The sequence below is a fragment of the Cuculus canorus genome, chromosome 8, assembly GCF_017976375.1.
Source record: "Cuculus canorus isolate bCucCan1 chromosome 8, bCucCan1.pri, whole genome shotgun sequence".
Lineage (NCBI taxonomy): Eukaryota > Metazoa > Chordata > Aves > Cuculiformes > Cuculidae > Cuculus > Cuculus canorus.
Window position 1 is genome coordinate 25441673 of NC_071408.1, and position 26581 is coordinate 25468253.

Genomic DNA, 26581 nt, shown 5'->3' on the forward strand with positions numbered 1-26581 from the left:
GCCAAAAGCCAGCTGGGGCAGCAGGGAGAGAAGGCAAAACCCTTGGGTTGGAAGTCTGCAGTTTGGCGTACAGAGTGTGTAATTGTTCCTGTTGACACTGCGTTAGCTAAGCTTCCCCATGTAATATAAATAATTAATTACAGATCATTTCCTTGCTTTTCCTGATGAGCTGCTCAGTTAACTGAAAGAGCAGAGAAATGTCTGTGATGTTTCTGAGCTGCCAGTGGAAGACAGCTCAGGATCACACCTTTCTAACAGGCAAATGGTTAAAACCAACCCAAGAGAACAGAGAACCTCTCCCAGGTGGAGGGAGAGCATTATAACTCCTGGGGCCCTAAGGCAGGGCAGGAGTAGAGCTCCTGGGAAAAGGAAGAGAGGGGAGTTAGTAACTTGGAGTGTGTTTGGTGCAGGTGGTGTGAAGTTTGGAAGGAGCAATGACTGCTGGGGGCTATGAAAGGGAGAAATACAGTAGTAGGAAGAGAGATTTAGAGAGAATGTAATGGGCAAATTCAGAGATTTATTCGCATTGCCGAAGAAGAGATCTGGATAAAAATGGTATTTGGAAGGACACTGAGAACACACAGATGCTTCACTTGCACAGGAAATAAATTAATTACTTTAAGAAAATAAAAGGAAAAGAATTGTTGTCAGAAGAGAAAAAAAGAAATTCTCAACCCAGATGTAAGCTCAGCCCTGCAAAACCTGCCATTCTTGGGAAATGAAATTAATTTCCCTGGTAATTGGAAATGGCATTTCTCTGATAGCTTAGTGCTGCCTATTCAGACCTAAATGAATGCAATAACATTAAAAATATCAATTTCTTTTGGAAGCAACAGTTATTTTAGGTCAAAAAAAAAGTTATACCTGTGGTGGATGAAGGGAAACAATGTGCAATAAACTACACTAAATGTGCCTGTGTAGAGCGAACCTTATCAGTCTGGATGGAATTTAAGCACTTAGCCTGTTATCCTTTCTTTCAAGACAATGCAGTGATGGAAAACAGAACTCTGTCAACTCAGACAAACTTTTAATTTCACTTAACTGCATCTGAAAGGTAAATTTCAGTAAATGAATCCAAATTGCTTCCTTTTCACAACACACAGTGCTGAAATACAGTACTTAACTTCATTAAAGAAAAGACTGCTTTTCTTTAGAGGAGACCTAGACACTTTTGAAGTCTAACAGGTAAATTGTGGTCAGATGATTTCCCTCCATATGGTAGCTTTGAGCTTGAAATTTCCATCACTGGGGCCTTGTTTGTTTAAATTACTTTATCCGCCTCCCTGGTAAGGATATTGCTCAGAGTGCCTACTGATACTCAGGGCGAGAGGGGATCAATCCCTCCTCCAGCTTGTCTCCATGCAGCCAAGTAAGCAGTTGTCACCATTGCATTTATTTGTCCTGTGATTAACTAAGGATGAGGATGCAGCTTCAGGACCTTTCTGACTTGTTATAGTGAACCTGTCTGCCAGAGGGACTCCTGCAGCAGCCAGGAACAGCAGATCGTAGGTGTGCTGGAGTCCCACCTTCCTTCCCTTGTCACACCTCATTGTTGTTTGAGGATTAACTGCATTGTGTGGCCCCTTGGCTTTCCTCCAGCACTTTGGTGTACCGTTTCCTTCGGCGTTCTCCTGGCCAGATTTCCTTCTTGGGAAACTTTCATGATCATAGTCCCTATCAGTGACTGCCCCCCCAGGTCCCCGTCTCCAGGGCATGGCATACAAGTATCTACTTACTCATCAGAAAAACCTCATGCTCTCACAGCTTGGATACAAGGCCCTTCTTTCATGCTGAGTGGTCTCAAAACATCTCCTGGACAAATGCTTCCTCCTGGTTTCTTGGTGGAAGTTGATCCTTTTTAGCTTGAACTGACCTAAAATCTGCTCTTAGTTTGCCCATTTTTTATGAGCTCTGGTGGAGACACAGTGGCCAGAAGAAGACATTTCGGGCAGTAAAGCAGCGCATCACTTGGTCTTTCTCTCTCCTCCTATTTCATGCCTCTCTCGAACATGGAATCTTGCTTCTGTGATGGGGTCCTCAGCTCCTCCTGAGCAGAGGGCAGAGCATGAGGAATACTGCATTTTTTGTCTTAGTTTCTTACTATTTCCATTTGATCCCCCTTTAAGATGAGCAGATGGCTTGATGCCTTCTTGAAACAAGCACTGTCACTGGCAATTCTTTTGTCATGTCATGTATGCAAGACCTCCAGTGGAAGTAAAATAACAGCACAGTATAACTCAGAGCAATAAAAATAAGAGGTAAATCTCCTGACTGTAACATATGATGTGATGATGATATATCCTCCCTCCCTAGATGGTTTTTATTGAGGCTTCTTGGATTATCAAGTTGGTCAGAGTGCACAAGACCTATTAATTAAAGCTGTGAAACCTAGGCTCAGCGTACAATTCTCTCATGCATCACAGTAACGGATGGCAAGTCCTGACATTCGTGTCCAAAACTTTATCATCTCCATGCTAATAGGCTCTCAGTGTCAGACGGCCACGAGTGATAACTTCTTCCCCCTTTTAAAGTCAAAGAGTTAATTTGTTATCCTCCAGATTGGGCTGAAAAGATGTGCAACCTCACTTTCACCTGCTAGGCACACACAGAGATCTGTATGCTATACTTCCTTCTGTTGTTTTCTATAAGGTGCTGCCACTGCGTGGTGAAGAAAACACAGATAAGCTTAAAAAAATGTAAGCAAAAGCCTTGTGTATTTACTTCCCCTTATTGCTCAAGTGTCTCACCACCAGTACGAACAATTAATATGAAGCAATATGTGAACCCTATTTCAATGAAAGCTATAAATTCCTAAAAATAAAATCTGTAGAGATGAAGAACATGGAATTCTCTTGGAGATAGAGAAATAATTTGTGTATAGATTTTGATTTTATTTTCTGAAAATGAATTCTTTATTGGTAACGCATTAGATATTTTATTTTTGTGAAACTTAAATCCATCGTGATTATTAAATCCATATTTTTGAAGGCGAGCAAGTAACAAAGCTGGAGCACACAAACGCTAGGATTTTTGAACAGTGAGGTATTTTGCAGCACTGGATATCCAAGAGCACTTTCTGCTCCTTCCTCCTCAGTGCTGATTAAGATTGAAAATACAATGCAGGATCTTTTATGGAACCTATTAGGAGCTTTCTCTTTCTTCCTTGTTTTCTACTTTTCATTTGGGATGTGTTGAGTAAAGATAGTTTATATTATATATTTATATCTGCCCCAGTTTGGTGTATCTTGGCTGAACATAGCTCCACTGTTGTGGGGCATTGTTAAGGTGCCCAAGATCTGTCTGATGCAGCACAAACAAAATGTTTGCTTAGGATTCAATTTCAAGAAGGAGCAGCTGCTGAGTTATGATAATCTCTTCCTCTGTGATGCACATCCTTACTTGTTCTGCTGTTTCTCAGCCAGCACAGTCTAATTTCCTCACCCAGTGCCAGGACTGCTCTTGATTTTGGACACTTTGTTAAGTTTTCAGTTCTGTGGTTCTCCATTTTCTGCTTATATTTTCTCCAATACTCTTTTTACCTCCCTGCGCCTTTTTAACTTCGGGTGTAAGCACATGGCATAGGCCCTGGAGCAAGGAGTAGGGAGGGACCCCTTCCAGCATCTTTGTCCCCAGACCTTTGCCCTCACCTCTGAGCTCACTTTACAAGAGGTTTTGATCCTACAAACCCTGCACTGCATTTTGCAGTCAGTCCAGGCCAATGAAAGTGTGGGCTTTTCAAGCCTACAGCCTTCAGCAGAAGCTCTTTGAGATGAGAAAATGTCTCTCTTGTAGCTAGTGTGTCTTTGTCATCTGGCATTACTCAAACTGCAGTAGGTAGGAGGCATAGCAAGGCACTCTTCTTCTTCACTTGTTAACCAGGAGATAGGTCTCCTCCATGTTATTTCACCTCTGTTTTTCCTAGCATTTCCACACAGATGTAGACAGACAGTATTGGCTGCATTTATTCTTTACGAAGTTCATGAGTGTCATAAAGCTGTCCAGGCTCCTTTGGCCAATGCTTTTCCTTCTCTTGACAACTTGTCAGCCTCGTAGGCAGTCTCTGTGATGGTGGTCAATGCCAGGCATGTTGGGTGCCTGTTAGAGTCAAACTGTAGTCTAGACACCTACAATAATGTCATTAGCGAAATCTTGATGCTTATGCATTGGAACAATTTTTTATTTCTCGGGCTTCAGAAATGCACTTACAGTTGGTATTAAGTTGGATAAAAGGTGCCTGTGTTTATAGATGTAGAAGCAAGTTTGTTTTACCTACATCTTGTTTTAATGTTAATATTAAGGTACTATGGTTGAGTAGGTTAGACTCTATTTAAGTCTTGAGATTCCGATCCACAACTACTCAGTCCTGTGGAGCAAGGCAAAAAAAAGGAGGGTGCTTATTCCACTGGAAGAGTTAACACTAAGTGAGTTTGACTGTCTTCTGTGTTAATGCAAGGCTTTTTCTTCAGCTATTTTTAGTCTGTTCCAGCAGTGTATCCCGCTGTGGTCTGGTATGCAAGAGCTTTGCTGTGAGGTTTGCAAACACTTGTATTTCTGTGTTGTGAGAACAGAGCGTTCATGTGTTATTGGAGCGTGTGTTCGTTCGGTGACTGAAAGGAAGAGCAGAGCACGCATGTGATCGATGCACGTGTTCATTGTTGCCTGTGAATAACCATGTACAGCAAATGGGCTCTGGAAGAAAGCTTGTTAGCAGATGTCGTCATGGCCTTTCCAATTTATAAATATGAGCCTTGACATTTATATTTTCCATATCCAGGGCTTTCACTAGCCAGATGTTCTGAGGATTGGCTCATTGAAGCCTTTAACTAAAACTCCGCATTGCAGATTGTCTGTTGCACACAAAAAAACCCACCCCAAAACAGTATTTCTGGCTTCTACCAAACAGATAAGAAGGGAAAAAGCACTGAGTACCCTCAGGTGAAGGGAATTCTGCTAAGTCTGAAATGCACTTTAACACGACTCTACAAAACTCTTTACGTTCACTCAATTGAAAAATAACTCGTCTGGTTTAACAGGCAGAGAACATTCAATGCACAGTAGCTCTTTCACCCTGCTGTTTGGAGGGGGGTGAAGAGTGTGGTTTGTGTTAAGCTTGCAAGGCTGACTGCAGTTACATACACTGTTAGTAGTGCTGCGTGGGCTCATGCCCAGGGCGACTTGGATTCCTTAAACACAGAAGTGGGTAGTAAAGCACCTGTGCTCCCTAAATTGTAGTTCTTCGATACAGAGATTTTTCCTTTAGCGAGTGTTGTGTTTTCCCTATCAAGGAGGGTAGTGACCAGCTGCACATTGAGGCTTCTGACTTACAGCACTACTTGGCTGACAAAATGTGGCTGTTTCCATCTTCGTCAGAGAGAATTGAATTGTTCCCTAGATTTCACTAGTGGTACAGTCAACACTGACCCTGCAGGGAGGTTGGACCTCATGCACATGAGATTTGGAGCTGTTGGGGTCATTTGTTTCCCCACTGCTCGAGCTATGGAAGCAGCAGAGATCTGTCTGTCCTTTCGCTGCTCCTTACACTGATTCCAGCTGTGGTCTAAGTCCAGTTACTCACTAGGATGAAGGAGAAGTATGATTTATTTAAATTCATATGGTTTAAATGCTATAAAAGCTGGGTTCCTGCAATTATGAAAATGCTAGGCCAAATTCCAATTTCGCTCAGATCTCCTCTTCACAATTCCTGAATAATGTAACTGAACAAAGTAAGCATTATACCTGGAGCGTGGGCCCACTGTGCTGGAAGGCGAGGGAGCCAAACCTATTGCGTGAGAGCTGCTGCGTGTCAGGAGTACCTCGTGCAGAACTACCAAGGAGAGACATGGCACAGACCACGCTCCCAAAAGCTCAGTTCTGAAGAGACACTGTAAGGTCCCAGTTATGATACCTGGCAGGGAAAGCTTTTGCAGCCTTTCCAGCTCTGCAGGCCAGCAAGCAGGTTTTTATGAGCCACCAGTGGCATCTCTGGGATTTCAGAGGGTTCAGAAGTGCCTGGGGAGAAAGAGTTCATGCTCTGGCTGGTATCACTGCAGTAGCTTTGCAAACAGCAGGAGGAACCCAGACCTTGTGGGCAATGCAGCAATTTAAGGTCCTTGGCATTTCTGCCTGGTAGATATGCCCTGTAAACCTTTTTTTCATTCTGAGAGCGAGTGTGTTGGAAAGCAAAAGACACCAGTGCTTTTGTTCAGTGGAACAAGCTTGAATTCAATACTGCTCCAAACAGCAAGTTCAAAGATCTGACCCAACCTTAATTATTCTTACTAAAAGAGACTCTGGAAAAATACGAGCAGGAAAGTCAGCCCAGTGAATTAAAGAGAAAAATGTGATACAGCCTAAGCAGAAAGAAAAACTGTAACGCAGAGATGGAAAAAGAATAGGGAGAAGGAAAAAGAGAATTAAAATCAAATGGAAGAATGCAGTGTATTGGACATCCATTTAAGCCAGTTTATATTTTGGTTGTTCGTTCTGTTCCTTAATACATTGCTCAGGCATTTTCTTAGCTGAAATAATTGTGTGTTTTAGAGAACAGTCTTGCAGAAAGTACTTAATTTGACAGAATGTTTTAGGTATTTCCCCACTACTGCCTATTCTAAATCATTTTAAAATCCAGAGGGGAAAGTCGATATCTTTTACAGTGTTTAACAAGAAAGTGACAGAGTCAAATATATACATCTCTATGAATGTATGTGTTCCCCAAGCACATCTAAACATGCATTGTTAATTCTGTGCATCTGCAAAAAATATTTGAGCCATAGGGCCCACACAATGCCAAACAAACACTTCAGTGCACATAAGAGAGGGCAGACTGAGTCACTCTGGTTCTAATTAATTGAAAGGTTGAGCCCAAGACATAAAATATGATTCTGACCACCCCAAAAATGTAAATTGCATGTGAAGCTGTACCTGAGAGAGCAGGCAGTTTGTGAAAGACAGATAAAAAATATTCTGCTCACTTTAGGGATTTGGTTCAAAACCGTTTGATTGCAGCACCATCAAATGAACTCTACATGTTGTATATCGTCAGGTTGCCCAAAAATCTTCACAGATTGCATCACTGGCAAGATTTTTACAGTATTAAGCCCATTTGTTTATACACCCTTGATGTTGTTGCTTACTTTGGCTGTAAAATCTGCAGTCATTATCTGTCCAAGAACCAGTGCAACAAGTACTTGGTTATTTGAGCCGTGATGATGAGTGTCTTAATTGCACATACAAACCAGGTACACGGCCAGAGATGTGCAGTGGGTGGGGGTGAGTTTGTGGATGTTTCTGAGCCCACATCACTACTCAGACTATCATGAACACATCCTGGCTCAGATGTCTGTGCAGAACTGGTGAAACAAAGGGCTCTGAGCTTTCCCCTCTTAGCAAGGGCCAGGCATTGGGTAAAACTGGGATGCATTATCCCAGCTCTGTGATTGCCTCGTCCCAGTGCAGAATCACAGGGGGATATTCTTAGGATATTAGAGAATCATCAAAGCATTTCTTAGAAGGGCAAAGGAAAGATCTAATGTTGTCATCTCCTGCCTCAGGACCACCCAGACACTCTACAACAAACCGTGGGTCTTCAGCTACAGTATCTTGAATTATTGTTCACAGGGATTTTAAAGAATTTAATTTCTTTTTTTTCCCCTCTTTTTTTTCCCCTTTTTTTTCCTTTTTTTTTTTTTTAAAGGATGACATGTAGTTTCCTGATGGGCTGTTTTTAATAAGGTCAAAATCTTTGTTGTTGCCAAATCAGAGAGGAATATAACATCTTTAAGTCATTAGATGGGAATGGGGTAATTACTCAGAGGGTGTGCTTCAAAGGTTATTGGTTTTTACAATGTTCTGTGTCCTTACACCATTCTGCAGTTGTCTGGAAAGGAGTGTCGGGCCTCATTTTGCTGCTGCCACATGTGTGGGTGCAGGATTTGTATTTACAGGGTTTTCCTGAAGGATTTCAGGACAGGCAGTTGAAAAGGGCCATACAGAGTCTCCTCAGGGGATGGGGGAAAGTTAAATCTGACAGCAAGTTGCAGGAAACTTTCCCACACCCTGGAAGTTCACTTCAGAAAAGGGCCCTCAGGAGTGGTTTCTCACCTGTTCCTTCCCTACCTGCCAGGTTCATCCTCATGTCCACCTTTGCGTCACTGTGTCCACATGCCTGGGAGACCCTGAGCTTGCGTCGCTGTGACAGGAAACTCCTTTCTTCCTCTTTCCCCATCTCTGATGCAGCAGTCCCTAGTGTCCCCATCCCTTTCTGTCCAATCCACATCATCTCCTCTGACCCGAGAGAAGATGGTACACTTTGCCTGAACAACATGACCCACCTGTGGCTTTAGGAATGCCCCAGTAGTTCTCGGCCTCACTGCAGGTTAGTGTCGCTCCAGAGCTGAAATTGTCATCACAGAGGTACTTTGCAGGTGGCCTGGACAATCGGGACCTGAAAATCACAGTGAGAGTCTGCAAAACTAATCACATTTGGTTAATGCTGGTGGTGTCACACTAACACTTAAAGGTCTTGACTCAGATCAGAGTCAGGGGAGTAATAGAAGTAAAGTGATTTAACAAGGTTTTGATGGTTCCTTGGTGGGTGACATGGGGATAAAAAACAAATCTCATGGCTTCTAGCCCATGGGCCATCCAGAGAGAGGGTCAAAACTGCACCAGAGGCATCTGAGCTGGATTTCAATGTTGAGCCTCCTCCTGCTTACACCAGTGCAACCTCCCTGGAGCCACTGGGCCAAGTAAGCCACCTTCTCCTCCTTCATGTCAAAGCTTAGAGCCAAGACCCCAAAGAGAGGACACCAGCCCCTGCCCCTGCCATGCTCGTTGTTGTGGAGCTGCTGTAGGACTGAGAAGGTGAGCTGCATATCCATCAGCCGCTGCTTTTTGTGCTGCAGAATCAGCAGGTTTCCGCTTTTTATCTCCCCGACCTTGTGACCCCATCCCAGTTTTGGAACCTGTCCTTACCAGTCAAAGCCCTCACTGGAGCTAGGGCTTGGCTGGGGTTCATGAGACCCAAATTCCAGAGACAGCAGTCTTCAGAAGCAGCTCACCTCACCTACCTTGGAAACAAGCCTTCAGGGAGAAAGGATTGTCCTCTTGAGACATCTTGTTCCACACAAACTGTAGTGGGTACACAGTTGAATAGCTCCAACCATAAGCCTACATCCGAGATAGCTACAATCCATACCACCCTTTAAATCCTATTAAAGGCCAGGGTATTAGAAGGACTACCTGTGATTCTCCTTGATGGCATCTTATGCAGGTGCTGCTGACAGCCCTGGGTCCTGTGTGTTCAGGAGAGGATGTTGCCTCACATTTCTTCCCCAACCCTCCCATCCTTGCATGCAGTGTCCTGCTCCCCACCACAACTCTTCCTGTGCTTGAGCGCATGGTGACAACGTGGCTCAAGGTCCTGGGATATTTATCGATGGTTTTCTGTCCTTTCATAGCCACTGCCTGGTGAAACTTGGGCTTCCCTTTCTCTCTTTTCTCTTGATAACCTCATCTTTCTTCTGGAGATAAACCGTGGCAGATATGGTCCTAACAAAGAGCAGGGCTGGAGGAATAGATCTCTATCAGCAGACATGCACTGACTGCCCTTTGCCTCGCCACGGGCAGTGAAGTTCACAGGTGCCCCCGTCAAGGAGGGGAAGTGCTCACTTTAGTCTTTAGAGTAGCCAGAGCATTGAAATAAGACTGGATCATCACTTGACATTCCTCTCAGGTGGAAAGACAGTTCCCATTCAAGTCTCCTCAGAAGGAATGCTCAGATCAACAGGGATGGGTTGTTTAAATGCTCCCAATGTTGTTGCCTGACACCTCAATCGATAGTGTGGCTGTGGCTGCATCCCTGTGACTCTGCCGCTGTTCTGCTCGCAGACAGGGTGGATGCTTTCAGTATGGAAAACAGCCAAAGATCTGGGCTCCCAATAGTGCTGGAGTAAAGGGAAAATAGTAGAGATAAGACTCCCTGGCTCATTCTCTTTCTTCTCTGTTGGCCACAAACCAGTGTGTGCTATTGCTTACTCATTTAGACATGCAAAGACAGTTTATTACACTACTGTGCAAATAAGTAGTGGCCTCCTCTGGACCAAAGCTAGATTCCTTAATCAGATCCAGGTTGGATTATTATTTTTTTTTAATGATCTGAACCTTGTGAAAGCATGAGCTTCTTGGCCTTGATCCCGCAAAGGGCTTTAGGATGTGCTGAGTTGTAGGTATGTGAATACTAGCCTTGCTGGGAGCACTCGTGTGCTTGCAGTGCTTAGCATCGTGCTACCCTGGGACCAAGAGATTCAGCATCCTGCAGGATTTATCACTTGGGCTACAAGAACAGTGTCTGTAAGGAAGGCAGTGGTGAAGAGATAGCTGAAGTCTGGGGGGAACAGACCCTATGCTGATCTAAAGAATCCCTTCCAGAGACACATCAAATACTAATACGAAAATTTCAGGAGACTGGGACTTCGCATTCCCTTTAAGAGGTTACTCTAGTGGTCTTCACAGTTAGCTCCTTGTGACTTATTTCTAGTGTAATTTTTTTCTAATGTGATTTTTTTCTTCCATTGTACTCTTTTTCCTCTTGATCGAGCACCAATCCTTTCTTTCAGATGTGTGGTTAGAATTCTTGCCAGCCAGCTTGATTGCGTACTGCAACGGGTTGGTCCCAGTGCTTTAAGCAGATGTATTTTTCAAATCTTGATTAATAAATTTTGGTGACATAAATAGGTCTGGTTAGTTCCAAGAATAATTGTATTCACTAGCAGAACATTATTTCTGATCACCAGAAAAATAACGTGATCAACTCCTTTCACATCTGTTCATTAAATGAAAAGGGAAAAAAATAGGGCAAAATTTGTTTGAAAAGAAACAGGAAGCATATGCTTAATATCACTTAAAAAAAACCTAGCCATCATAAGGTTAACATCAAATCACAAATGCAAAACAGCCATTATTGTATTTACTCAAAAATTTTCTTTCCCTTTGCTAGCTCTTTAGGTTTTCAATTGAAACATGCATTTTTTCAGGGTTCAATCTATGTTGGCACGTAGTCTTGATAAGCTTCTTTCATCAGATGCTATTGTAAGAAAGGCTGTCTGAGTCTACATTTGTTTACATTTATTAAAAATAGTTGTCATGTGTTCATAAAGTTCCTTTGATCCAGAAAAATCCCCAAACACTTCGTAAGTTGTGCTTAATAGGGTCACTTCCTCCGCCCTGAGCAGAAACAGTTCTGGGACCAAGGCACGGCAACAGATTAAAAATACAGAATAATATCACCATAATTCAACCGTTCCTCATCCCTTAGAGCACCATCAATTCTCCATTAGCTTCAAATCACTCAATGGAACCATAAGGTTGTTTGGACTTCAGGGGCAAAAAGTAGTGAAAAGACCATCTTCCTGGAGATTATATATTTTTCATGCACTTTCTTTTGCTCTGCAAATAAAGAAACAGCGGTACCTACTGCACAAAGGATAGGGATGGCAATATCTCAGCTAGACCTGCTGTTTCCAGTTGTGGGCATCTCACTCCAGAGAAGACACAGATCAACTAGGCAGAGCCAGGGGAGCGTAGAAGAAAGGACAGAGAGGACCTGAAGGCTTGCAGAGAAAGGTGGAGGGAGTTGTCGGTGTAAAAGATAGAAGCCTAAGGTGAAACACGGTTAAGTCTTCAAAACACGTGGAAGGGTGCTGAGAAGATGAAAGGAATAAACCATGGGGACAGGAGAAGTCACGAACTTGTGCTATGGCAAGGAAGATTTGGTGAAACATTGGACAGTAATTCTGGACGTCAGGAGTGGTGAAATGCTGGAATAGATGTCTGCAGAGAGTCTGGAATTGCTGTCATTGTAGGAATTTTTGAGAGTGGATTGGACATAAATGTCAGGAGACGTTTAGATCTGGTTCCCATCTTTGGGATAGATGGGCCAGAGAGTCCCTCCTGGTCCTATCTTCTGTCATTCTGCTATGGTGCCATATGTGGTCACCTTAGCCCTGCTGATGTGGGTAAACAACTCACACTAAAAATGTGGGGGGTTGAGCTCCTTGCAAAGTCCTTGCAAGCCAAACCAGAACAGAAACTCCCCCAAAAGGTCGCATGTGTGTTTGGTTCATTTTTCGGTTTCAAAATGCTCCCAAATCGTAAAGGTGCTTCAGCGTGCCTCCAGCGCAGACAAATTCAATCATGTAATTGGATTCAGTAGTGTCTGTTCACAAAGCCTGTGCCTGGGGCCCTATTTTGGGGGAAACTTTTACACGTTCTAATGATGGTAGGACAATCTGTGACTAATGCACTGACTTGAAAAACCGCCCTATTATCTGATCAAAAGTACAAGCTCATGAATATGGTACCGCGGGTCATTTGGCTAAAAGATACCTGGAATATTCCAATTTTTTAAAACAATTCCATGCACAGAGGCAAAAAATAGAGGGATGAACAGTGGAGCCAGTGGTTGCCTGTTCACCACATATCATGTGGAATGTTTTATTAAAGACATTTTTATCAGACACAAAAGACTCAAATATATAGAACATCCTCGGCTTGCAAGAGAAGGCGTGATAATAATTTAGATGATTATCCCTCAGATCTGTGTTTCATTTTTATTGTTCTCTGTGTACATTTCAGGAATGATCAAAACCTCCCTGAGGACAATGGAAAGTTTCCAGTTGAGTTCAGGGGACTCGGCTGCTGCTTTCATCCTCAAGGAAGGGCTGAGGGTCAGTGAGATCCTATGTGCACGTGCAAACTTGCTCAGAGGGAGTTTGGAGAAGTCATCTCCTGACATCAGGGCCACCTCTAAGATTAGGTTGTTATTTAACCTGGCTGTCTAGGGCCCCTCTGCAACCCCTAAGAAGAGAAGGAACCCTAAGCAAGAGTAAGTACTCCCTAGAGACCTGCACTGGAATGAGGTGGACCACCTTCTGGAGAGGTTTCTCACCCATTCTCTACAGAAACAGCCTAGTTACAAACTTGGAGGCTTTATGAGTTTTGTAGCATTTGCTAAAAGAGATCATTCTCTTTAAAAATCTCTAAACCACGCTGGCAGTTGGCTGGCATGCTAGAAGTAAAGTTGCAGTTAAGAAAATGTCTTATATGGATAAACTGTGATTTATTTGCTATTAGCATGCTTTGTACACATTAAGGAAAAAGCACTATTCTTCTCTTCTAAAGCACTTAAGGATTTTAAAAACAAATAACCCCACCTAACAGTATTTATCCTAACAAGGAAGCCTTCATAGGAATCTAATGTCTTGAAAACAGAAAACAACCTCACTGACTGAGGAAAAGAGTGATCAGAAATACTCAGGTCTTTTGACAGGAAACCTTGGAATTGTAAGTAAACTGTAAGGGAGGGGGACGTGGTCCAAAAAAACCCAGTTTTTAGGGGAAAAAAGAATCAACAAAAAAACCACAACAAAACTATTCTGGCAGTTAACTAGAAAATAGAAACATCATACAAAATCATAAAATGTTGATTTAAAGCTGCATAGAAAGCCCTTAGATATAGCTGGCTGATGAATGGGTTCGTGATTCTTTTATGGGCTCCCTGGCCAGCCTGTGTTCCCTATTAGACATCACATACAATACATCCCTGAGGTGCAGAAAGACGGTTTGTGCAAGGGACTTTTTAATCTCACTGGAGGATCAAGCCCATGGAATGTGTCAGGAACAGGATACACCCAAACTGCAAATCTGAAAGGCATTTTGGCAGTGGTTTTAAATTGAAATTGAAAACCGAACCCTCTTTGCAGTTTAAAACTTATTTTAAGGCTAAATCTTGTAGTTCTGTAAAGTGACAAGCAGTAAGCAAAAGATGAGTACTGACACTTCCCTGTACTTATCTTCAGAAAAATTGATACAAGGGGAAAAAAAACCTCAAAATTTTGATCCTGCTGCCACTGTTGTCAGATCTGTGCACCGCAGCATCACTCAGCAGGATAAATGAGATGTGGTTCAGAAGATGGAGCATGGCTGCATTTCTGTTGAATTACTCAGAGCGTGTAGTACCTAGTTCCATCAGAAGTATGCATTAATTATGCTTTGTATTCACTTTGGGAAGGCTGATAATACTTAATGTTACATATATTACAGGAGCTTGGATAGACAGTGCCTAATCTGGTATCATTCTTGCCAGCACTAAATTAACTGCTCAAAAACTGCTGGACAAATTTGAAACAGCGGCATTTGCTTATCCCAGATCGACTCTTTGTATTAAGTGACTGCAGCGGTTTTGTTGCAACATAGCAGAAGCTCTGAATCTGTGTGTCTTGTTTCATCAGTTCAAGACATAAACCAACTAATCACCATGGGAATTTAGATAAGAGCTTTCTCCAGCGAGGCTCGATTTCAGAATTGGCTATTTACAGCTGTTTGTTCTTCTGGAACAAGCACTGCTTCTCACTGTCAGGGACCTAATGCTGGTCAGATGGATTATCTGCTCCCAGGAAGCATTTGTCATGTCTTTAATTCTAGACTGCCTTTTCTTTTTACTCTGAATCATTGCACATTAGTTAAGATCACTTCTACTTACAGAACAATTATCCCATCCAGAAGATTATAATAAAGGATGAGGGAAGAAATGAAATTAATTATCCCAAAACCTGGGATGAAGTGTAGTGTGCAGTGATTGTCTATTAGATTTGATGTTGACCCACACGTGTGTTAACCTGTGCCCTCTTCTGGGTGGACTCTGATCTTCTCACAGTTTGTGATTGACTCAACACATTTGAAGCCTTTGAAGTAAAAGCCATCTTGTTATTGCTTAGACAGAAAAAGACAAAAGCCTTCAGCGCTACTAATTTCTATTTTTGTGCATGAATCTGGAGGGAAGTGGTATTCCTTTTATCTGGTATTATGCAAGACACAGCCTTTTACCTCCACGGTCAAGATCTCAAACACTGGAGCTAATTTATGGGACTGCATAGCTTCCTACCCTGTAAAACAACTATTTGACAGTCATTTTCAGGGCCTCCAAGCTCCGTTATGGAAGGTTTTAAAAGTAACGCAGAGAATCTGCAGATATTAGTGTCACATCTTGTTTTCAGAGGGACTTGTCTTTTTTCTCCTTGTTCATAAGTCCAGAATTCACTTTGCAGTGTGCAAGCTCAGTTGTGCTACTCTGTGACAACTGGTGGATTATGGATTATCCAATAATGGATGCCACGGAAGCATTTTATGAAATGCAGATTACAACTTAAAACTTTCCAATCATTTGTAAATGGACCTTTTCAACCTTCAGTGTCATGGGAATCATGATGAATTCCAGCCTGCCCAATCAAATCAAGGTATTAACTCAAGCTACAATCAATAAGCAATCACACTGCTATTGAGGCAAATCCACAGACAGGGAAACTTCACACCGAGTCTGGTTTTGGGATTGCAATTTGATCCAAAATGTCTTAAAGCCGGGAAAAGAAATGAAGCTGCTTGGTCTCCTGTGCTCAAGGTTGTCAAATGTGTAAGGGGATCTTGGGGAATTCTTTATGGCTTGTGTAACAGGGGAAGGACCTTTTTTTTCTGTCCCCTCCTGGACTCAGTATCTATTCCATGGTGGGTAAGACTCACCTCTGAGACGTGACAGATTTTCAGGCCTTGCTGGCAAGAAGGTATCTAAGAATATGAGAATGGTGTCAGCACGAAGATATGTCTGTCACAGTCTCTCATGGTGGCCAACAGTGCATGCTTTAAAAAATGAGTGCAGTAAACTAGATATATCAGGAATGATCCTTCCTTCAATTATATTCTAGCAGCAGCCAGAAGCTGAAGGATCCTGAATCAGTTGTTTCCAGACCATCATACTTACAAGCCCTCTCTGCATGTCTAATGTGTGCAAATAGTAATAATTGTTATTGTCATTGCATCCGTGTAGGATGACAATTCACAGAGTAGAGATAAGTGTTCTGGTATTTAATATCCTTCTCTTGTGTTTCCTTTCAGTACCACCACGTTGCCTTCCTATATCAGGATAACCAATGGCTACATCACAGTCAAACCTCCCATTTGGATTTCAAACCGACTGGATCAGAGACCACGTTCAGATCACCCATCCCAGCCTCAGCCTACAAGCTCAGCTTCAGCCAGTGTTTTATGGCCATCAATAACTTCTCTTCTCTGCGTGGCCATAGCTTCTTTTCTCCTGAGTCTACTGCAGCCTTCCTGACCACGTTAGTAGCACGTGCAATCCCTTGGAATAGAGAAGAGAGATAATTTATGAACAATTTGGAGGTTATGACAACAACAATTGCAAACTGGACCTTCTCAGTGAATCAGTAGTGCCTTCTAGCTGATTTTGTCTCTTTGCCCAGATACATTTTGAAACTCTAAAGCTTTATCGTAACACTAACTTACATCTTCTTTTTGTAGAAGGATCTTTATTTCCCATACTGCTATGGGGTTTTGTAAAATATACATGTTCATATAAAGAAAAACAAAAAGAAAAAGAAAAAATGTATTTATTCAACTGGTAAACTTATTTTTTCTTGTGTATATGTTAATAACATCCCTATTAATCAGTAGCGATGGTGAAACAGATAAATTAATATTTTCTATATTTGTTTTCTAACTGACAACTCTGCAAATGTCTGAACTGACACCAAATGAATGGCTTCTTTGTTTCTTTAAACATTACTTTTTACAGAAACTGTCCTATAAGTACAAATCTGCTGAACTTCTTAATTCTACTTGTTTTTAATACTATTGGCACAGCTTACACTGAATAAAGCAGATTCTGCTCCTCTGTGGCCTATGCTTACTAGAAAAATAGGTGCATTCTTAACACAAGTTAGCTGCTACAACCTAAAATCCCAGTTATATTTATATGACTTAGTAAGTCATGAGTCAAAATAGCCTTCTCAGTCCTTCTGTTGTCTTTGACTCAGCTATTTAACTTCTTTGGAGATTACCAATTTCTCTCTTTGCCCTGGGATTAATTCGTTAGCTAACACAGATTAAGACAACTTTTTCTTAATAAAAAAAGTGCTGTCGAAGTCTGGATTAATCCCACTGGAGTTATTTTCTTCTCTCCCTCATCTTATCTAAACACAAGCTTACAACCTTTCCCAGCATAAATGAGAACAGAACTTGGTCTGTCTGTAGGATATAAGGATCTAGTATCCTTCTAATCCAAAGAACTTCTTTGTGCTGGTTGTATTAATGCAGATGGACAACCCTAAGGTGAAAAAGCATCTATAAATTCTTCTGCATCGTTCTATTGTCATGTTTAGAGCTGGTATCTCACTGCTGAATTATGACTTCTCCAGAATCTGTTTAAGACCACAGGAGCCAAATTAACCCGTGTGTCGTAGAGATGTACAGAACTTTTCCTCTGTTTGTAGACTATGGTACTTCTGTTGACTTAGATGGGAAAATTGTGATTCCGTACACAGAAAAATTTGCTCCTTCTCCAAGCAGCTACTTTTCATCAATGTGATGGACAACATCTATTGGGGGGGGAGGGAACAAACAAAAAACCCTTTCCATCTTAAAAACTTATTTTTAACAAGGCATGTTGATTCCCTCCGCAACAAAACATGCTAAAAAATCCCTTTGGATGCAATCGTTTCAACCAGAAAATTAAATTTAGTTGAAAGAGTGTTTTTCTTTCTAAGTAATCTGCAAACCAAAACCCCAAAATATGTGATGAAGACATCTTAATTAAAAAAGAAGGCTCAAAAACCAGAAAAATAAAAAGCAAACATTTCTTTATGAAAAAGCAGTGCTTTTTCACCTTGGAAAAAATATCAGGTGATAATGGTTAATGATAATAGTAGTTCTGATTGAAGTCTGACTGAAAACAGTCGTATCACTTTCCCATCAGCCCTGCAGCATGGTCTCCAGGACTGGAGAGATGATTCCATGCAAGCTTAAAGTCTTTGCAGTGAGAGACAATTTAGGATTCACTGTTTGTTTGCCACTGTACCAGTTAATTCAAGAAAGAAGGCTAGAAAAGAAATAGACAACAAAAAGCAGAGTTTTATTTTAAAGCACGATGCAATGCTGAGCTTTTCCATCATGCATCCCAACCCACTGTATTCTAGAATTTGCCAGGGAGGATACAGTTAAACTGTTCTTGACTTACTGCACACACTGCGACCTTCAGTCGTTTCTCTGTGTTTGACAGAATGTGGTGTAGAGTTGTGGTCTGTTTCAGTGGGTACAGCAACCAGTGCTAAAAGTGACCCCTGGTTTTTCCAAGCACAACAGTTGATAAGGCTGAATGGAAAACGATGGGCTTTGCACCAAATGTGAGCTTTGAGCACACTCTCTGCATACTTCTATATTGTGTATTTTGGCTAGCAGAAGATTAGAGATGTTAGTTTTGGACAGAAGCCATTCACCTTGCATAATATTTATTGCACGGAGCTGGATATTGGAAACTTATTTTGAGAACTTACACTTCAGTTTTCTTTGAGCTATTTCCCTAAAAATGCCTTCATTTGAATATAATGGCTTAACAGACCTTCAAACTCAACCTTAATGCATTTAAAAAGATTATTGGTTCTCCTGCAGTATTCAAGATGGAGATCAGAACTGAATTATAATGTATTAGTCACAGAAATGGGACTGGAAATAAGGCAGGCAAATCTTAAGGGTGATGATAAGTTACATAGTAAAAGTGAACAGCCAATGGACTAAAACTTACTGAATTTTATTTGTTGTAATTTGATAGAATCCAGAAATGATTCTGTGGTACCACCCCAGAAATAATTCCAGGTGTTGGCGAACTTACAGTATAAATAGAGAAGACCACATAAAGATAAGGGAGAGAGAAAAGAGCAGAAAACAGAAACAACTTGTCCAAGACCATAAGGAAAACCACCAATAAGACCAAGATTAGAAATTACAATTTTACAGTTTCCCAACCTGTGGCTTTCTCCATAAGCCTCTGGGGCTTTTTTGACTATTAGAAGGACACAGATATCTCCACACTCACGGCTGTCGTTAATATTGCACAAAGTAGTCACTGCATTTGCTGCTGATGAGGGGTTTTTTTCTTCAGAGTCACTTGTCCGCTGGACAGTAATGGTCAATATTCGTTAGCTCAGATATCATGGTACGTTTGGCTATCACAGTATGTAAATATCTTGGCTATCAAAGTATGTTTTGGTGCATTTGCATTTTGTCTGTAATTCCTATGAAATGAATGAATGTTCTGGTCACCGAACTTCCCTTGTGCTGGTGCCCTGCGTTTGCTGTAGCTCAGTGCAGGTGTCAAAGCGAAGGTTCCCTGGCTTTGAGAAGACCTGACTTCTGCTGGCTAAAAGCATCTAGATCACCCAGTCTTGTGGTTAGGGGAGAAGACACAAAATAAATGTGAGATTGAGTAGCTTTCTGTAGATCCTAGCTCAGGAACCCCACATGAATGGCTCCAGCACAGTTCTCTACGCAAACATTTCTTGTATTCTGTTGTCTTACCCTAAGGTATGGCGTAGGGTAATTTTTTTCAATACCTGGTATGTAAGCAGAGCAATACTAAAAACTGAGACCCTCACTGTGATTGATAAAATAGATTATTTATTAATCAGCTACAGCAGTCCAGTATTAAGCAAAATACACTAATACTGGTTAGCACAGATTTACACATATCCATTGCGATCAATCATGATTATATTCACCATAAAAGTGCACATCAACTTTGATACATGCTCGTGAAGTAACACTGACTGTCAGCTTCAAGGGACTTCTTCAGTTTTCTCTGTGAGTTTCTTAGAAAACTGCAAACCGACTGTAATTCCAAGGAGCAGGACATTTAACAAAAAATATTCGTACTTGCTACACCGATGTTACTATTTACCTCTGAGAAACGAAATCAAGAGGGTGTAGATTGCGTGAGAAACACAATCAAGAGTGTCTAACAATCAAGGACATGATTTGGGATGAGTCCAAAGCTGAATGTTCGTGATTCATCTTTCAGTGCAGCTACAACTGACACCAATGCGATTCACATTGTATGTAACTGTAACATTATAAACAAACGCTAATTATCTGCCAAGCTCTTGCCCTGGTGGAATAAATATACCGTACCACCAGCAACAGATCTAACTTCCACTCTTTCATTGTTTTAATGCCTTTCTTGCCTGTGTTTAACTATGAATGCTATATTAACATGCATTGCCACTTGGAGAGCCAGTTAATAGACTGGGACAGAAGGTATTTTATATTAACTGATGTACTTTCTCTGCAATCCTTCAGACTGTTGAATAATGCAATACCTCTTCTGGCAATAAATGATGAACATGATTTATGATAACTATGCTTTATACAGGTGTCAAAAATCTGTTTTGTTGAACTTCCCCTCCGATTCCTCCAAGCTCCATTGTAATTTAGGAACACCCAAGGTACAGAGCTGTATATTTATCTAAGTTCTTCAATATACAGTTGTGGAGAGGGAGAGAGATGGAAAGAGGGAGAACCTAATCTATGTTTAGTGCAATGATTACTCGAATGATATGACCCAGTCACTACCATATACCACTGTTAAGGAGGAATTTCCCATCATGTATTTATGTAGAGAAACCAAGTGCCAAAGTTATTATCTCAGAATAAATGTTATCATTCCAGACTTTGCTTAGCACCATATTTCTATATTATATCCAGAATGCATATGGGCTTGTCATATCTCTGAACTGGCCGGTGTTCCGTGGTGTGTGCCAAAGTTTAGCTTCAATTTAAGCTTGTTTCAGCTTAGCTGAAGAAGAAAAATAATTGCCTGATTTTGAGACCATAGGGTGTACACACACGTGTGTGCACACACATGAATGTGTCTCTGTGTGTGTATGCACACATGCACATGCACACAGCTTTTCCTGTGACCTTTTTCAGAGGCACCGTAGCCTAGCTAAAGGCATAAAGGTCTTTCCAATTAGTCGTCAGTACAGGAATGATTAACCATCCTGCAGATCCATGCTCACACTGTATTTTTTAGATTGCATGTTTGTCAGTTTTCAATTCAAATGTATTTCAAATATTTTTTCCTGTTCCGCCTCCTGCTTTTGTGAACTGTTTTGAAGAGTGTACTAAAAAGATGCTTTCTAATATTATTTTGTCAAAATATTTTTGTAGCATAATATATTAATAAAATGTTATTATAAATCCATAGCACAAGAATCTTGCATGTCTAGGTTCTTTCCTTTGCACTAAAAGCTAGGGAATCACTGAAAAGGGGGAACATTCAGTCAGTAGAACTTAGGTGTGCTGCTTTCCTTTTGCCCAAGACCAAGATGGGGTAAAGGAAGTCATGTTCTAGGGAAAGTTCCTCATAAAATGATATGATTTTGTCAAAGCCATTCCTGCAGTCATTTGGAGAATCTACATACCTTTTTATTGGTGAGAAGTCGCTGCCTCTCGTGTGTAACGAGTTCATCTGGAGCAGCCTCAGCCTTTGATTGACTGTCAAACTTTGTGATCTTAGCGGTCTTTTCCAACCTTAATGATTGGAAGACACATGTCACTCAAAAGAAGCCACATGGTTATTGTCATGGCATATTTTGAGTGGTGCCTAGGAAGAAGGAAAAGCTCCTAACAGTAAGGGAAGGACCTGGAGGCTGAGCTTGCCTCTACCATTTCAAAGGTTCAGTGGTAAAGCCTTTTTGAGGATTTGGAAGGATGGGTGAATGAAGGAGCAGGGATCTTGAAGGACATTGACCTGAATTCTGGGAGGAGAAACTGCTATATGGATGAGACTGAGGCAGAGGGAGAGCTTTGATGTGTTTTATTCTTATATCTACTCATTTGCATACTGCCCAGGGTAGTACATGGTGGGTCCCACAGCCTTTGGGACACCCATGGTGGCAGGCAGGACCACAGCTCAAGGATGGAGTGGGATGATCACATGGATACCCAGAAAGTGATCCATGGGGCTGACAGTGGCATTGCCAACCTGGCATGGCTTAACACAAGTAGTCCACTCTGTGCCACAAGCTGATGCACCTTCCCATCCCAGGCAGCAAGGAACAGGCAGGAGAACACCCTGACGACCTCTGCAGAATGCTATTTTCTGCAGAGTCTGGACTTTTGTCAGCCTGAGTAAAAGTAGAACAAAGCTCTTCCCGTTTAACAACTCCCCATCCCTCACTACTAAATCCATTTTACCTGGATATGTATGGTTGTAAAGCAACATTGCAAGCCATGGAACTACACCAGCAACTTTAGTTACTGCAACTGCTGTTAGTCCTCAAACACTGCCCCGGGAAGCACACAACCAGTTCTCACATGGAGCAGCAGAGCCAGTCTTTGTGCTCTAACTAGCTGGGTGGAAAAGCCCAAATGAAGCATCCATGTTCATTCCTGGTGGTAGTGGGGAGTGCTTTCTCCAGCGCAAACAGCTGGTGTCCTTCGAACCACTGTTGTTTCTGTTGGCAAATAAAATAAATCTGGTACTGCAGCTCGGCTGGGAATGAAGCAGAAGCTACCTCTCCACACCAAGATACAGACGTAGAGATTTACTCATTTTTCTTGCCATATTCCTCTTTCTAGCATCCATTACCTTATAGCTGACACTACAGACTTCTTGCTGATCACAGCATCATTGTTTGTTTCTTAATTATGTGCTAATAATTTGCTTTTTTAACACACTATTTTGAGAAGACTCCACCGGTGGATTTTAGAAATATCCACCAAAGGAAATGCAGCGTGAGGTACAAACACTTAAGCTGGTTTGAACTAAGCTGACCATGGCAAAGGAAGGATTTGCTTTTGCAGAATAGGTGGAAACCTCTGTAAAAATATGATGTAAAAAGAGCCCATCTATTAAAACACCAACCAGACAGTCAAAGTTGCTTGCCATCTCAATCTTTGGACTTGCAGCCAGTCCGGAGAGTCCTTGTGGTCCAGCTGTGGTCTTAACCCTATCCCCACACTCCATGTCCTGACCAGTCTTGCATTGCCAGCTGGCCCTGCCCCTGGCCAGTCCCGGTGTTCCAAGCTCTTTTGCTCTTAAGGGTCTTGTTCAGCCACAGGTCTGAAAATGCAGCCAGCAGAGCCAGATACTGGCTCAGTGGTGCCGTTTGCTTAAGCTTCTCCTTCCCTTGACCTCTCTCTGTACTCCTAGACTGTTATTGCAGCGTTTTACTCCAACTTGAGATTTTCCTGTTTATAGATTTGCAACGGAAAGAAGGGAAGCTGTGATGAGAAAAGTTCAGGGCAGACATTTGGGTTTCACGTGGAATAGCTTAGTATCTGCATGGCTATCCAGCAGCCGATCTCCTTTTTTGACCAGTGCTTTCTGGTTCCCAAACCACCTGAGTGCCACCCACAAGTGCTCCCTGCTCCGAGTGGGTTGGAAAGAGCATTTAACTAAATGAAGCCTCTGTGTGTGCTCCATGTTTCATTCTGCCCAGTGATTTCCAATCGTCTCAGCTTGCGAACTTCCAGTATTGCACAGAGACTGCAGACCCTTGGTTGCACTTGCAACGCATATAACGATTTTTTCGTAGTCTATTGCTAACTGTAGAATTAGGTCAGGGATGCCCAAGAGACCAAGATATGTCCCCGAGTGCCTGCACCGATCTTTGCTCCAGGTGAAGGATGGACGCCTTCCGCAGAGCAGCTCAGCGCACAAGTGCCCAACTGCAGTCCACCACCATTTATTTATTTGGTTGGGGGGTTATTTTTCATTTTAGCCAGTTTGCACTCAAATTAAAATGCAGAGTGTTCTTTGTCCCCTCTTCCTGGTGAGCATTTAAAAGCAGGAAAAAATCCATCAGGAGAGCTTTTGCCTTTGGAAATGTGAGGGGGTGTCATTTTGTGAGCAGCAAACCTAGTGAAGTTTGGGGAGGGTCAGCACATCTCTGCCCTCCACCCCACTGCAGATTTGCCAGTATTTATTAACAATTTATATTATTACCTCTCCCTGAGCAAAAATACTAATAGACCTTCCCTGTTATCTATTGCCTGATATTTATTCTCATGAAACACATAGAAATTATTATATTTGAGACCTCTGACTCCATGAGAACAGTTTCAAAAATTGCTGGCCAAGGGGCAGTTCCAGCACACCGCAATCACATAACTGTTATCGGTTTAGAAAGGAGGCTCCAGTATGACTTACAGGCAGATATATTTGAGGCAGTGCATATATAGGAAAATACATCATTGCTTGTGCACTCGGTCAGGGCAGAGTTGTTTCTACTGCACCTGATGTGTGGAGAGGCTGAACATGTCATACCAAGCTGGGGGGAAGTTAGAGTTCAGCTTAACATTACGACAGTTCGTGCCTCTAGCTCCAGACTCACCCCAGAGATGTGCCCATCTAACAGAAGGAGATCCATAGCATCTCCAGGGGCTCAGTTGGAGCAGGGGAGACCAAGAAGAAATATATTAAAAGTTGGGTGTACAGGTGGAGCCAGAGGAATTCCACAAATCACAGAGGATGTCCAAAGACAAAGATAACCAGACATCCACAAGTCTGCTGCAAGTAATGGAAAACATAGCGTGTGTTTAGATTGCTAAATAGCTGGATGGTGGGAATATGATTGCCTCATTTCACCGAGGTCTCAAAATATAAACCACTGAAGCTTTACTGAGCATTACAGATTCTGTATTAGTATTTTCAATATACAGTTTCTCCCACCACAGGGAAGAGCTTTTAAATATTCCCCTATATATTTACTGAGTAAGTTTCACGTACTGGGTTTTGGGAGGGCAGATAGTAACAGTACCGCAAACATGTGGACTGGGATAAAAAGGTGCCCAGCAGCTCTCTTGCTATACCTACATCAGCCCATGCCATCTCGCGCACCTAAGGATGCTCTTTGTGTGAGCACAGAACATCTGAGGTGCACTGTTGTGTGAGATTCAGGAGTTAGAACTTCAGAATGATGGGATAGACCACAAGGCCAGGGTCCTCATATGGCCACCATACTGTTACAGGTGTACAAAAAAGGAGTCAGGATTCAAAACCCCAACAGGTACAACTTTGAGTTAAACAGTGCCTACACAACAGGCCATATACCTAACAAACCACTCTGCCTTCTCCCTAGGCTGGACGCGTGGTAAAGTGCGTTTTGTGTGCAGCTTTGTGGAGAGTTTGAGGCAACTTCTAGCCCAAAACATTCCACTGACTGCCATTGGCTTTGTATTAAGTCCTGAACACCTGATCCATATGGGCAGCAGGTCCCAATCCTGCGACCTCAAACACCTCGCTCCACGGCATGCCAGCACTTTGCTAGGTTGCACCTTTGGGTTCAAGCCATCATCCAAAGTACTGCACTGGTTTCCACATTTAACAAGGATACGGTACAAAATGGCAAAATCACACGGAGGCAAACCTCCATCGGGCTGATTTTCAGAGGAATGATAATAATAATAACTGCAACAGTGAGTTAATGCTAACAGCCCTCATTCACACCTGGAGTTCCTTGCCTTCTTGGAATGAAATGCAGCTTGAACAAAGGGACAAAGATAATGTGAGAAAACATCAACAACAGGCAGATAAAGGTAATGCAAATGAAAGACAGATGTAGGAAGGGAAGTGGGAGCTTTTTTCTTTGATTTGCACAGGCCCTGTATCTTTATTGTCCTAAGGAATATCAGTTTGTTGTCCTAATGATATAAGTTCTCCAGTCCTCCTGCGTGACTTATGATGCACCTTTTCTTTCTTCATGTGAAAGCCATTGGTTTTAATTATAACATGATGGATACACAGCCCGAACTATCTCTGTGTGGCTGAATTATTTCAACAGCAGTGCAGTAGGGCCCTTTTTCTTTCCATGGATCTCTGCAGCTGTTTGTCTTGGCAGGGATAGGTTTGTCTCCAGCTTCATCCTGTATGAAGTCCTTTCCACCCACTCAAGTTAGCTACAGCAGTCACCTCATTTTTAATGGGAGCATTATTATCTTCCATTTTGCACTGGCAAAAATAACTCTCAAAAGGGGAAGAGAGAGAAACTCACACCTACCCATCCTTCTTGGACAAACTGTCTTCGTCCAAACTGTAGGAAGAAAACACTTCAAGGAATTTACCAAGAGCAGTTTTTTTCTCTTAGCAACAGTCCAGGCCAAAAGTGGATACGGAGTCTGTGATATCATCTCTCAACCAGAAGGATTCTCTTGAAGGCACATTAGTTCAGTTTACGCATGCATTGCAAACACAATAGTGGTGGTTGTGTGGTTGTACGATGGACAATGCTGGTTGTGTTCTCTGGCTGTGCATGGGCCAAATGTGGCCCTGAGGACAGGATCCAACCCACACAATGGCTTTATCCTGTTGCTGCCTTTTCTTCCAAGGGAAATACAATCAGTTCGTGAAGAGCCAAACATTGTTATCTTGGCCCTGTTTGCAGCAATGTGCATCGATCGTGATCTGCCACTACTGAGTCCATGAAGAAGGGCAGACAGAGACATCTCTGGGGTTAGTTTTCCCATCACTGAAGGTTTAATGGTGACAGACCAACACCTGGGTCTTTCCCTGTGGCTGAGCAAGCCTATAAAAAGACATGAAAAGTGAGATCATGAAGCACATAGAGAGAGTAAAAATTTGAAACCTGGTCAATCTCTCTTCATAATGCTGATTATAACTTCCCTCGAAACCTCAGCCTTCCTGGGTTGTCTTTATCCAAAAGCATTAACACTAAGC

The 26581-nt window shown here is 42.1% G+C and overlaps 1 protein-coding gene and 1 long non-coding RNA gene across 2 annotated transcripts in view; one reads left to right on the forward strand and one right to left on the reverse strand.

Moving 5' to 3' along the window:
* Positions 1 to 26399, forward strand: part of TRABD2B (TraB domain containing 2B) — a 297563-nt gene extending 271164 nt beyond the window's left edge. The window contains exon 7 of the mRNA XM_009561919.2: positions 15946 to 26399. Within this exon, the coding sequence (XP_009560214.2) occupies positions 15946 to 16168 (223 nt within the window). The 3' untranslated portion in view covers positions 16169 to 26399. The remainder of the gene's footprint in view (positions 1 to 15945) is intronic.
* LOC128852867 (uncharacterized) overlaps positions 26292 to 26581 on the reverse strand; it is a 117513-nt gene continuing 117223 nt past the window's right edge. Inside the window, exon 3 of the long non-coding RNA XR_008450966.1 lies at positions 26292 to 26429. This is a non-coding gene — a long non-coding RNA (uncharacterized LOC128852867). The remainder of the gene's footprint in view (positions 26430 to 26581) is intronic.